The 12,857-nt window shown below is 39.6% G+C and overlaps 1 protein-coding gene across 3 annotated transcripts in view; it reads left to right on the top strand.

Moving 5' to 3' along the window:
* The window catches only part of nt5c2a (5'-nucleotidase, cytosolic IIa), a 78,168-nt gene that overhangs the window by 36,492 nt on the left and 28,819 nt on the right, over window positions 1-12,857 (top strand). For all 3 annotated transcript variants that reach the window (XM_072557288.1, XM_072557291.1, XM_072557290.1), the window contains exons 5-8: window positions 6,773-6,890; window positions 8,162-8,257; window positions 11,100-11,191; window positions 12,028-12,085. In XM_072557288.1, coding sequence (XP_072413389.1) covers window positions 6,773-6,890; window positions 8,162-8,257; window positions 11,100-11,191; window positions 12,028-12,085 — 364 coding nt within the window. The remainder of the gene's footprint in view (window positions 1-6,772; window positions 6,891-8,161; window positions 8,258-11,099; window positions 11,192-12,027; window positions 12,086-12,857) is intronic.

Here is a 12,857-nt window from a genome sequence, read left to right as displayed (position 1 = left end):
AATTAGTTGTGTCACTGTCAGGTCAGTGTAGAGTCACCCATGTTGTGATGCCCTCCATGGATAATCAACTTGCCAGTAGTCCCTATCATAGATCAGTGGAGTGAACTATTGAGAATGAACCTGTATATCTACCCAAGAAGGGAAATGACAAATGAAATATGATGGAAAGATTATGTAATATCATTCTGACAAGGGGGTTAGGGCCAGTATTGTTTGTATTTAAGAGGTTTATGAGATACAGCAAGGCACCTTGGCCACTCTCTCATTTTTCATTATTCAGTGAAGTGACTGCCATTGTCTTGTGGGCAGTAACTGCCACAGACGTTTGTCATAGCATTCTGACCCCAATCTCTTTGCAAGACTTGGTGACGATGAAGTTACCACATCCTGTAGTACACATCATTCATTCCTGTTGCTACTTTTATCTTTATTAAGGAGTGAGCCCTGAGGCTTTCACTGTGGTATTGAAACTAGAATTGAGGTGCCTATTTGTGAAACTGAGGCAATTATGTAGCAGACAATTTGTTGCCAGACTGGACTTCCTTCACTGAGGCTCTTTGTAGCCACCTGTCTTGAAAAATTGTATTTTTTCAGTTAAAGCATATTTTGCCACAGCTATGCAGATTGGTCAGTGTTTACCAGAAATCCCTAAGTGTCATTATTCAAAAAGGTTAATTTAGAGTCTTGAGTTTTCTGCCTTTGGATTTGAAATTCAAATTTACCAAAACTGTTCATGTCTGCTAATCTGTTGCCTGTAACTTCTCTTTGATTCAGATTCTGTTCTTGGAAACTGTCATAAGCCAGACCATATTTGCCCGTTGGTCTTTCTTCCTGAATAAAGAAACTGATATGTCAATTCTGTGTCTCACAGAACTGACATCTCTAGAGATGATGTTTACACTCAGACCTGTTCTGCCAAAACCTTAAGCTTGTCTGTTCTGGTCTGTGGTTAAGATCTGGGCTAGTTAAGCTCCACCAAGTCAGTCAGTCTGAAAATAATTTAAGGAATTGTGAATAACTATGAAAGGTGAACTGACTTCACTAAGGTGTTGATGAATCAGCAATATCTAGATGTAGAATTGACTGCTGAGTATTTCCAATCATGTTCCGATCTAAGTTGAAATATGGTAATAATTCAATGTCCCATTTGATTCAAAGATTTACTACGTTGCAGTAACTTGCTAACTCCAACTTTCATTTGCATGGGAAGCCAGTGGACCAGTGGGATTGTTGCTAGATTATTATTAATGAAGAGACTCAGAAAATGTTCTATGGACTCCCAGGTTTGGTTTCTCCAAAGGCCATTAGAGAGCTGAATGCTTTGGTTATTCTTTTCTTACAGTTGAAAAACATCCTGTTGCACCAGTATTTTTAAGAAAAGCATTCCTTTTTTAAATCAAAGCTAAACACTGTGGATAGCGATGTTTGTTTTTGTTTATTGATGTGCACTATTGTACAGAAGCACTTCTGAATTCTGGCTGTTAATTTTTACTTGGATACAATAAAATTTATTAACTCAGAAAATGGCTGTGCTGATTTCATCCCATGCAAAATCAGTTCTTGCTGTGATAGGGTCATTGGCTCCATTATACATCAAATTGACACTGGAATACTGTCTGCCTCTGTCAATTAAACTGCTAACTAGTCATTTTTATCCCTTGATCCATACCACTATACACGTTTGCTGATTGTTATCATGTTGCTGCTTGTGGGATCTTGCTGTGCAAAATCCACTGCTTTTTTCTGTTTTCCAAAAGTTGTATTATGTTTTAGCTGTAAAGCACTTTGGATTCTAGAAAGTCATAAAAAGTGTTTTGGAAACATAAGTGTTTGTGTCAGTCAGCTTTGTTTTCTGCCAGACCTCTGGCCTCTTTTTTTTGAGTTCCAGTTACATGGATGATGATATGTACTGTGTACATGCACTCCCTTGCTGACTGTGATGCATACTGTCTGTGTGGGGTCCCTTGCTGATGCTGAGTCACTCATACAGGAAGTTTGAAGGTGAAGCTACAGTGCAGGACCACCTGTGAGTATCAAATAGCAGAAGCAGCAAGTGATAAGGCCAAGTGATCTCTTCGGCAAAGGATCCGATCTAAACTGTGCAGTTGTGCCCCAAAAAAGTTTGAATGGAGGTGGACAAACAACTAGCAGGAACGGAGCTTCCAGAAATATCCCCATCTTCAATGATGGATCAAGCCCAGCACATCAGTAGATCTTGACCTGCTCAGGAGGATCCCAGCATTGCGCACACCAGTCTTCAGTCATTTTAATTTACTCCATGTGATATCAAGAAACTGCTGAAGGCATTGGATTCTGCTTAGGGTAATAACAAAAGAATGAGGGCAGAGTTAGTTGGAATGGATTGGAAATGGAGTTTAGCAGCAAAGATAGTTGAGGAACAATGACAGATGGTTAAGAAAGTAGTTCATGACTCTGAACAAATTTATAGCCTAGTGAGGAAAGAGGATTCTAGGAAGGGCAATGCCAATTGTTAACCAGGGAAGTTCAGGGTAGTTCAAACTGAAAGAACAAGCATACAATTTGGCAAAAATTAGTGATAAACCAGCAGACAATCCTTAAATTTGACAAATTACATCCACAATTGGCTGGATGAAAGGAGCTAGGAGTGCTGGTTTGAGGGTTGTTTTTCCTATTGGTGGGGTCCCAAAGGCTCAATGTGAGGCCCTTGTTGTTTGTGGGTTATGTAAATAGTTTAGACTTGAATATAGAAAGGTTGATTGGTAAGTTTGCAGATAGTAAAATAAAAAAATTGATTGGCTGGTAAGTAGTGAGGAGTATAGCTTTAAACTAAAAGAGGATGTAGGCTGATCAGATGGGCTGATCAGTGACAAACTGAATTCAATCCGGATAAATGAGGTGATGCACTTGAGCAGAACAAACAAGGCAAGGGAATACATGAATGGTAGGACCCTAGGAAGCATCAAGGATCAGATGGACCTTTGTGCATGTACACTGGTCCCTTAAGGTATCAGGTCATATGAATAATGTGGTTAAAGCATATGGTTGTCTTTCCTTTTTTGAGAAGATTTGTAGTTCAGGTTGATAAGTATGTAAGTTACTTCACTGAGCTTGAAGTTGTGTTTTCAAACATTTCGTCACCATACTAGATAACTTCAGTGAGATAATAGTGACTAATGAACCTAAAGGATCCATTAGATACCACCAGCAAACCTAACATCATTTACAAGATACCATGCAAGAACTGTAAAAACAAAACTACATCAGACAAACGAGCAGGAAACTTGCCACCAGGATACATGAACACCAACTGGCCACCAAAAGACATGACCCACTCACTAGTTTCTCTACATACAGACAAAGAGCACCACTTTGACTGGGACAACACACACATCCGAGGACATGCAAAACAAAGACATGAGAATTTTTAAAAACATAGCATTCTAACCAGAAGTCCATCAATAAACACATTGATTTAGATCCTATCTAGCTTCCCTTGAAGAAAAAAAAGGACCGGAAATGACATCAGCCACTTTAAGAAACCAAGATCTATAAGTAGGTCATACCACCAGCACTTCACCGGAGACACTCCCTGATGATGTTACCTAGTATGGTGACGAAATGTCTGAAAACAAACCTTCCAGCTCAGTGAGCTAACTTACATACTTGTCTTTCCTTTTATTAGTCAAAGTCCAAAGTCACACAACACTGAGTTATAGTCCAACAGGTTTATTGGAAGTTTTCAGAGTGCTGCTCCTTCATCAGGTGAAGTCCACTCTGAAAACTTGTGATTTCAAATTAATCTGTTGGACTATAACCTGTTGTCATGCGACTTTGTCCACCCCAGTCCAATACCAGCATTGAGTTTAAGAGCAGGGAGGTTATGTTGGAACTTTTAAAACTTTGATTAGGCCATAGCTAGAATATTGTATGCAGTTCTGCGGTTCACGTTATAGGAAGGATGCGGTAGCACTGGAGAGGGTGCAGAGGAAATTTACCAGAACATTGCCTGGGCTGGAGAGTTTGTTCAAAGAAATTGGATAAACTGCATTTATTTGCTGTAGAGCAGAAAAGATTTATGGGGAACATGTGAGATGTATAAAATTGAGATAACTAGATATGGTAGGAAGGAAGATCAATGACTGGGGCATAGATTAAACGGGAGGACAGAATGTTTAGAGGAAATGTGAGGAAAAACTTGTCTGTGAGGTTGGTAGAGGCAGAAACCCTCCTAACACTTAAGAACTATTTAGATGTGCATTTCTGATGCAAAGCTATTAGCTAAATGTTGGAAGATGGTAGAGAATAGTTAAATAATTGTTTTCGATAGGTATAGGTGCAAAAGGCCTTTTTCTGTGCTATGGATCTTTCATTTTATGACCAAAAACATAATAGGGGCAGAAACTTGCAAAACATTTATAGAAATAGACAATAAGAAATTCTTTAAATATATGAAAAAGGACAATCGGTTCAGGGTGAACATAGGTCCTTTAAAGAATGAGGCTGTGGAATTAATCGAAGAGAACCAGAAAATGGCAGAGAAGTTGAATTAAAACTTTGCCTCTGTCTTCGATGGAAGATACGAGTAGCATTCCAAACATACTAAATAATGAAGGGAGTGTGGGAAGGAAGGAAAGGAAGTAAATATAATGACTCATACTAGGGAAAAGGCACGAGGAAAGCTAAATGGGCTAAAGTCTGATAAATACCTGATCTGATGGGATGGATCATAAGATACCAAAAGGATTAGCAACAGAGATGATGCATGCATTGGTAATAATCTTCCATTCTGGAAAAACCTCAGACGACACAAAAGCTGACGATGTTACATTCTTATTCCGAAAGGGAAGGAGACCCAAAAAAGGGCCATTAATGACTTTAGTTAGCTTAATGCCTATCATTTTCAAAATGTTAGAATTTATTAGAAGTATCAGAGTTTAGAAATATAATAGAAATTTAATATAATCAAGCCGAGTCAGCTTGGTTCCTTGAAGGGGAATTCATGTTTGACAAATTTATTAGAATTCTTGGACAAAACAAGCAGATTAAAATGGGAATCAGTAGATGTAACCTGTTTTGAGTTCCAAAAGCAGGTTTGACATGATACTGCTGATAGGCTACTTCTTAAGGTCAGAGCCCATTGTGTAGGGAGTACTGTATTAGTGTAGATAGAGGGTTGGCTACCTAATAGAAATTGGGATGGCATGGCAATTTCAGGATGACAGTCTGTAACTAATGCAGTGCCACAGATCACTGCTGGGGCCACAATTATTACAATGTTAATGACTTGGAAAAGGAAGGTGAATATACAATAGCTGTATTTGTGGATGACGTAGATGGATTGCCAAGTAGTGATGATGACATACGGATTCTACAGGGCAATACAGTAGCTCCAAGAGCAGGTTAGAAGTTGGAAATTCTGGGGTGAGTAACTCGCCTTCTGTTTTCCAAGTGCCTGTCAATTATCCATAAGGCACAGGTCAGGAGTGTGATAGACTAATCTCCACCTGACTGGTTGCGGTTTCAATAAAACTGAAGAATCTTGCCACCATACAGGAAAGATTAACCTGCTTGATTGGTACCCCATTCACTTCCTTCACCAGCAGCATTGTGGCAGCAGTCCGTACCATTTACAGGATGTTCTGCAATGACTTGTCAACAAACCCACAGTCTCCATCACCAAAAAGGACAAGTGCAGAAGATCTGCAAGTTCCCCTCCAAATTGCACCATCCTGTTCTGGAACAATCAGTGTCATTGGGTCCAGATCCTTGAATTCTCTCCCTAATAGCAAAGGTTTTATCATAAACGACAAAAAGAAATATTCAGTGCTTATCACCGTAATATCATTTACCAGCACTCAAGGAAATATCATTCCTGTCTTCACCTTCAAATTTCTTACTGCACAGATGCAATCACAAGCATTTCCTTTTGCCAACTTCTGACATTCATTACATGTTTCTCTGCCAATCCTCAATCGGCAAATCAAAAACTTTTCTTTCACTTTTAAGTACTTTTTGAAGATGCTCAACTTAAGACTTCTTTCTAGCTCTGTTCACCTAGAAACTTTCGCAAACATGAAAGCTGTTATACTGGTTATAGATATTCTGAATTCAACCTGTTTGTGTACCCCATGCCCCTGTCAGGTAGGAGTTTGGTTGTGCAAGGGGACTGTATTTTTAGGTTGTAGAAGTTCCACTGAACAAACCCCCTAGAAGTTATCTCCCCTGGTAGCTTGGTAGTCAGTTAACTGAAGTTGCATAGTTTTTTTGAAAAGGCTGCCTTTTATTTCAGTATTCCAAAGGACTTTTGTGAATAAGTAACTTACACAGAATTGAAGTCAAAAGTTCTATTATCTCTATTTCAGAACCCAAGTTCCTATAATAACAATATTTCATAAACTTGTTTTTAAATCTCACTGGTCTTTCACCACCTGAGCTGTGTAATCTCCTTGAGCCCTATAACCCTTTTGGACAATCCTGTGCTCCTTTTTAGTTCTAGTTACTTGGGCCTTCTCTATTCTAATTGCTCTAGCATAAGCAGCTATATCTCCAGTTGCCTTGGCGCCAAGATCTGGAATTTCCCCCGACACCTCATCGCCTCAACTTTGCTTTCCTTTAAGGCAAGTCTTAAAACCCACCCCTTTGACTAAGCTTTTGTCATCTAACCAATTATCTTATTATGTTTCTCTGTGAAATATGTCTATGTCTTGTGAAATTAGAGGCACAATTTATATAAATTGTTGCTGAATAGTGTGTGATGCTCCTTAAAGATCATTCTCTTGTCTTGGTACAGTGTACAAATCTCCAGAATATGAGGCTTTGGGCTTCGATTTGACCGTTGAGCGCTTGATCTCCATTGGGTATCCTCAGGAGCTATGCAACTTTGTCTATGATCCTGTTTTCCCTACCAGGTAGGAATTAAAGTGCACAAGGGGACTGAGATGGGAGTGTTGGCACTTAATAGCTGTCAGGGGGAGAAAAATCTGTAATGCTCAAAAGGGCAGTGTGATTGTTTTGAATTTCAATGCATTAACCAGTTGAAAATGTTATCCATAATATCCATTGTCACATGATGTGCATTGTGTTGATGAGGATGAATTATTGCCCATTACTAAGTTACCATGTTTAATGTGCAGTATATCTCAAAGAAGTAAAGCACTTTGGGCATCTTAAATACATGAAAGTCTTTCCTGCAGCTAATGATCTCATTTGGGGTGAAGACAGGTAATGATATGGCATTGGAAATAGGCTGTACTAATAGTGAGACGGCATCAAAGGAGAAGGAGAATCGACGTTTCGGGCATAAGCCCTTCAGGAATTTCCTTCGATTCTCCTTCACCTTTGATGCGGCCTGACCTGCGCTTTTCCAGCAACACATTTTTAAGCTCTGATCCCCAGCATCTGCAGTCCTCACTTTCTCCTGTATTAATAGTGACATGCATATGAGGTCAGAAGCTTGTGACATGAGTTACAAATAGAATGGCTTAATCTCACACTGTTGCTAGCAAGGGGAATGGAGTTAGTGTCTAGGGAACAGATCTAGAGTAGAGATGGAAAGCAATGGTTTCAATCTTTCCAGTATTTAAATGAAACAACTTCTGTTTATCCAGTACTGGTTGTCTGAGAAGCACACTGATAATTTAACAACAGTAGTGCTGAGGTAGAACTGGACGACACACTGCTTCTGGATGATGTCACTGGGGCCAGCATGGAACTGAGCAAGAAGAAATATTAAGAATAGATTGATTGGAGGTAATGGTGCAGGTGCAGGAGCAGGAAGAGAAGAGATTGCAATTCTTTCTTTGTCAATGATTAGGTGTCTTTTAAAAAAAAGGAATCCGAGTTTATCAAATTTTAATAAATTCATTTTTATAATGGAATACAGTGAGATTTGAACTCTCACTCGCTAAATCAATCTGCTAAAAGTGATGTGACTATTTATGGGAGAAAGAGATACTGTTTTTAAAACAAAGCCACTTCTGTATAAAATGACAGGTTGGTGCAAACAGTGGCCATCCATTCAGTGTGAACATTTGTTGTCCTGTAGTTTAATGGCATAATGAATAAGTGTCGCAGACAAGAAAAGGGTTAATTTGTTTTTGGGTGTCTGGTTGTATTAAGGTGTGATGAATGTTTCGTAATTAGAGTATTGAAAGGACTTTTTATCCTGTTAATTTTGCAGAGGTCTGATCTTTGACACATTATATGGGAACTTGCTGAAGGTGGATGCATATGGGAACATCCTGGTCTGTGCCCACGGATTCAACTTCATGAGGGGGTGGGTGCTAAGTTTAGCTGATTACCGCTATGTCTATACTTAACTGTGAATGTGATTCAACACAATGATGTAATTCTTTTTTACCATTTGCATGTTTATTAGAATTTTAATTAATTTTAAATAACCTCTTTAAAAGTTAAGAACTGAATTTAATATTCAACTCACTATTGTGTATAAGTTTACCTACTTCATTTAGCGGATAAACTATCAGGTTCTTGGCTGATAAGCTCAGTCTTAAAGATCAGAGGTGTTCCAGTCAAAGGCCAGTATGTATAGGCAGGACGGTGTCCTCTGAGGGTCAGTATTTTTAAAATTCTTTCACAGGATGTGGGTGTTGCTGACTAGACCAATATGTGTTATCCTTCTCTGATTTGAGAGGATGGTGGTGAGATGCTGCTTTAATCTACTATAAAGGGGCACTCAGTGCTGTTAGAGGGTTCCAGATTTTGATCTAGTGAGAGTGAAGAAACAACATATTTCAAGTGGCTTGGAGGAGAAGTTATAAATGGTAGTGTTCTCATGCCTCTGTTGTCATTGTCCTTCGAGGTGGTAGAGATTCAGAAGGTACTGCTGAAAGAGGCTTGCTGAGTCACTGTACTGCATCTGATGGTATACACTGCTGCTGTTGTGTGTGCTTTTGGAGGAAGTATATGTTTACATTGCGGCACTGATCAAAGAGTTTCCTTCATGTTATACTGTTAGGTCTGTACCCTTTAGAGTTTCAAGGAATGAGAGGTGATTTTTATTGAAACATACAAGATTCTGAGGGGGATTTCCAGGATAATTGCTGGAAGGATATTTCCTCTTTTGGAGGAATCTCGATCTTGGGGGCCTAGTTTTAAATGGAGATCCTTCATTTTTAAGGTTGAGATGAGGTTTTGCTTTTACTGAAAGGAACATTAGTGTTTGGAATTCTCTTCCACAGAGGGGTGGAGGTTGGGGCATTGAAAATAGAGAAGTAGATGGAATGGATGGTATGTGGCAGATGAAGTACAATGCAGAAAGGTGTGGGGTGATGCATATTGGTAGGTAGTCTTCAGGGTATCAACAGGAAAAGAGAGGAGGTAAAGAGAAACTATTTGGATTGGTTGGGGATTCCAGAAGTAGGAAGTATAGTCTCTGAATTAGGATCAGACTATTCGGGAGAGATATTAGGAAGTGCTTCTACACACACTGGGCGGTAGATATTTCATACTCTCTTCCACAAACAACAATGGCTGTGGGATCAGTTGTTAATTTTAAATTAGAGATAAATAATTTTTTTATTAAGCAAAGGTATTAAGGGAAATGGGTAAAGGCGGGTATATGGAGTTAGGCCACAGCTCAGCCATTATCTCATTGAATAGTGGAACAGATTGGAAGGGCTGAATGGCCTATTCTTGTTTTTATTCAGGGTGGATTTGGTAGGGTGGGGAGAAACAGTTAATAAAGCATATAGGATCCTAGGCTTTATCAATAGGAACATGGAGGGTAAGAGCAAGAAGATTATGATGAATCTGAATAAGAAACTATTTTGGCCACAGCTGAAGTACTGTGCACAGATCTGGATGTCACATTTAAGGAAGATGCGAAGACATTAGCGAGGCTGTGTAAAATATTTATAAGAATGGTTCCATCATGAGGAATGTCAGTTATGAGAATAAATTAGAGACCCTGGAGCTCTTACGGTGAAGGCTCCAAGGCAATCTGATTTGAAATATTCAAAATCATGACAGAATAAGTCAGGAGAAAATGTTCTCGCCTATAAAAGGATCGAGAATGAAAGATTTTGAAATGATGAGTAAAAGAAGCAGAAGTGATATGAGAAATTTCTCATGCAGTCAGTGTGTCTGGAATGCATTGCCTGAGTGTGTGGTGAGACATTTTAAGAGGAAATTAAATGGTTATGTAAAAAGGATGTGCAGGGTAATGAGTAGAAGGTGGGAGAATGGTACCAGGTGAGATGTTCACATAAAAGCAGAGTACTGTAAATGCTAGAAATCTGAAATAATAATAACCGCAAATGCTGGAGAAACTCAAGTCTGGCAGCATCGTTGGAGAAAGAAACAGTTAATGTTTAAAGTCCATTGTGATGCTTCAGAACTGAGATGTTTATTTGGAGAGCTGATGGAGATATGATGAGCCTTTTGCACTGTAAAATTTCTGTGATATTTGAGGCTGAGTTGGACAAACTTTCAAGTGACAGTAGAGTTGAGGATCATTGGGGATAAGACAGGAAAATGAAGTTAAATCAGTAATACTACTGATTTGGCAAAATTGACTTGATGTACGAGGTGGTCCACTCCTTTGCCTATTTCTTGTGAACTTGTGAGGAAAATCTCTGGCTGATTAGCTGATTGGTAAAGTATCCTGGTTACTACCACCCTAGCTGATTACTGATCTGTATGTAGAAAGACAAATCTTAATGACAATGCTCTTTCACAGCTGTGAAAGAATGTAGCTGTAGGAATTTCTTAAATTGCAAGTTAAATTTCTGGTCCCTTGACTGGAAATAATGCAACATTCATAGCTGGATATTGTGGGTGAACAGCTAGCTGGAGCTGGTGCTATTTCACAACTTGTTTTCACTAGTCTATTTTGTGAAATTTGCCGAGTCATACCTATCAAGCTGTATATAACCCACTGTCTCTCTGATGGCAGGAAATGCATTATTCTTTGTGCTATGGCAAATTACTTCCTTATATGATCCTTCCTAGGTGAACCTATTGTGATGCTGAGCATGGAGCCAGGGGCATAGTTGAAAGTTATTTTAGATAAAACATGCTTTTCCTGTTCTAATGGAACATTATCATTTGGTGCTGAAAGATAACTATGTTACGTGACATGCATGTGTTTTGTGCAGCCCAGATATAAGGGAGCAATATCCAAACAAGTTTATTCAGCGAGATGATACTGAACGCTTTTACATCCTCAACACCCTCTTCAATTTGCCAGGTAAGTTCCTTATCTTTGTACAGGCAGGGACAGGTCTTGAGGAGCAGAGGGACCCAGAGGGGGAAATGTTGCCTTTGCTGCTTGCCTCCGAGCGGAGGCTAAAAAAATTTGAGGTCAATTTCATGTGATAGTGATTAGAATCATGGAACATGATCCCTGAAATGTGCCAAAAATTGCAGCCCCGTAAGTGAAATTTATCTCATTTGAGGTCACTACAAATCCACAACCTTAACATAATAAAAAGTGGAATCCCTGCTCTTGCACTCTTAAATCTTAGGAAAATCCAGGATCCTGTTGGCCTGCCTATCAGTTCACGTCTCATGGCAGGGAGTGGGGCGAGGGTAATACTCAAAAATGGTATGGCTGCTGCTCCACCATTCACAGGCTAGGCTAATCAGCAAGACAGAGCCCCATGTTTGGGCACATGGTTAGGTAGACTGCTGTATAATTCCTAAGTTGGCCTTTTTTCCCTTCAGCCCACTTTACTGGAAATATCAGGCTTCAATTACTTACATTCTGACCGGCTGTTTTTGAAGCATTAGGTCCTGTGTACTGAAACTGCATTCTTTAGTGATTTAATGGATAACGCCATGTCTTCTGTTATCTGGCACAATGCTTTGACAAGCCGCTGATCTGGTCTGCTTTCTTGGCATTCCGTTCCATGATGACTTGTGTTATGAAAACCACCACCTGAGTTGTCATCCAGTCGCTACTCACTACAGTATTTCCTGCACTTGTGTTCCTTGGTAATCGTTGTTACTGTTGTTTTAGGTGCAAAGGGTGTCTGAATCTGAGTTTATTTCTCATTGGGGTTCCTGTTATCTTTCCCTCTGCAGAGACCTATCTGTTTGCTTGTCTGGTTGATTTTTTTACGAATTGCCCCCGATACACAAGGTAAGCATTGGTCTGCTTGAGACGAGCTCATGCCCACTGGATGCAGGGCTGCATCCACCTGGGCTTCCCTTTGGGCTCTCAATGGGTTTACTGGATCCTCTTACATTATCTCAGCTATGAAGCTTTCACGCTGACCAGTTTGTTCATGCAAGTAAAAATAGAGTAACTCCTTGGTGTAATTGCTTTGGGCACTCTGACAGACAAACCTATATCGCAAAGCATGTATATTCCACCTTTATCATGGGCTCTTACCCACCTGTTCAATCTCCTTCACAGTCGATGTACACACCTGATCCCCAAAGGTAAGTGAGCAAAGCAGCAGAATATTGGTTATAGAATCATTTGGAATAGAAACAAACCCTTTGGTCAAACCAGTCCACAACAACCATGTTCCCAAACTAAACTAGTTCCACTTGCTTCCGCTTGCCCCATGTCCCTCCAAACCTTTCCTATTCATAAACTTGTTCAAGTGTTGGAACTGTACCTGCATCCACCACTTTCTCTGGCAGTTCATTCCATACACTAATTACTCTATGTATTTAAAAAAAAGTTGTTCTTCATATCTTTTTTAAATCTTTCTGCTGTTCCCTTCAAAATATGCTACATAGTTTTGAACTCTCTCACATTTGGGAAAAGACCATTGTCATTCACCTGTCTATGCCTCTCAAGATTTTATAAACCTCAATAAGGTCAGCTCTCAACCTCCCTGAGGAAAAAAGTCCAGCCTTTCCGGTGTATTTTTATATCTCAAACCCTCCATTCCCTGCAACAT

The sequence above is a fragment of the Chiloscyllium punctatum genome, chromosome 38, assembly GCF_047496795.1.
Source record: "Chiloscyllium punctatum isolate Juve2018m chromosome 38, sChiPun1.3, whole genome shotgun sequence".
Classification (NCBI taxonomy): Eukaryota; Metazoa; Chordata; class Chondrichthyes; order Orectolobiformes; family Hemiscylliidae; genus Chiloscyllium; species Chiloscyllium punctatum.
Note: the sequence above shows the minus strand (reverse complement) of the source record. Positions and strands in the feature narration are given on the sequence as shown.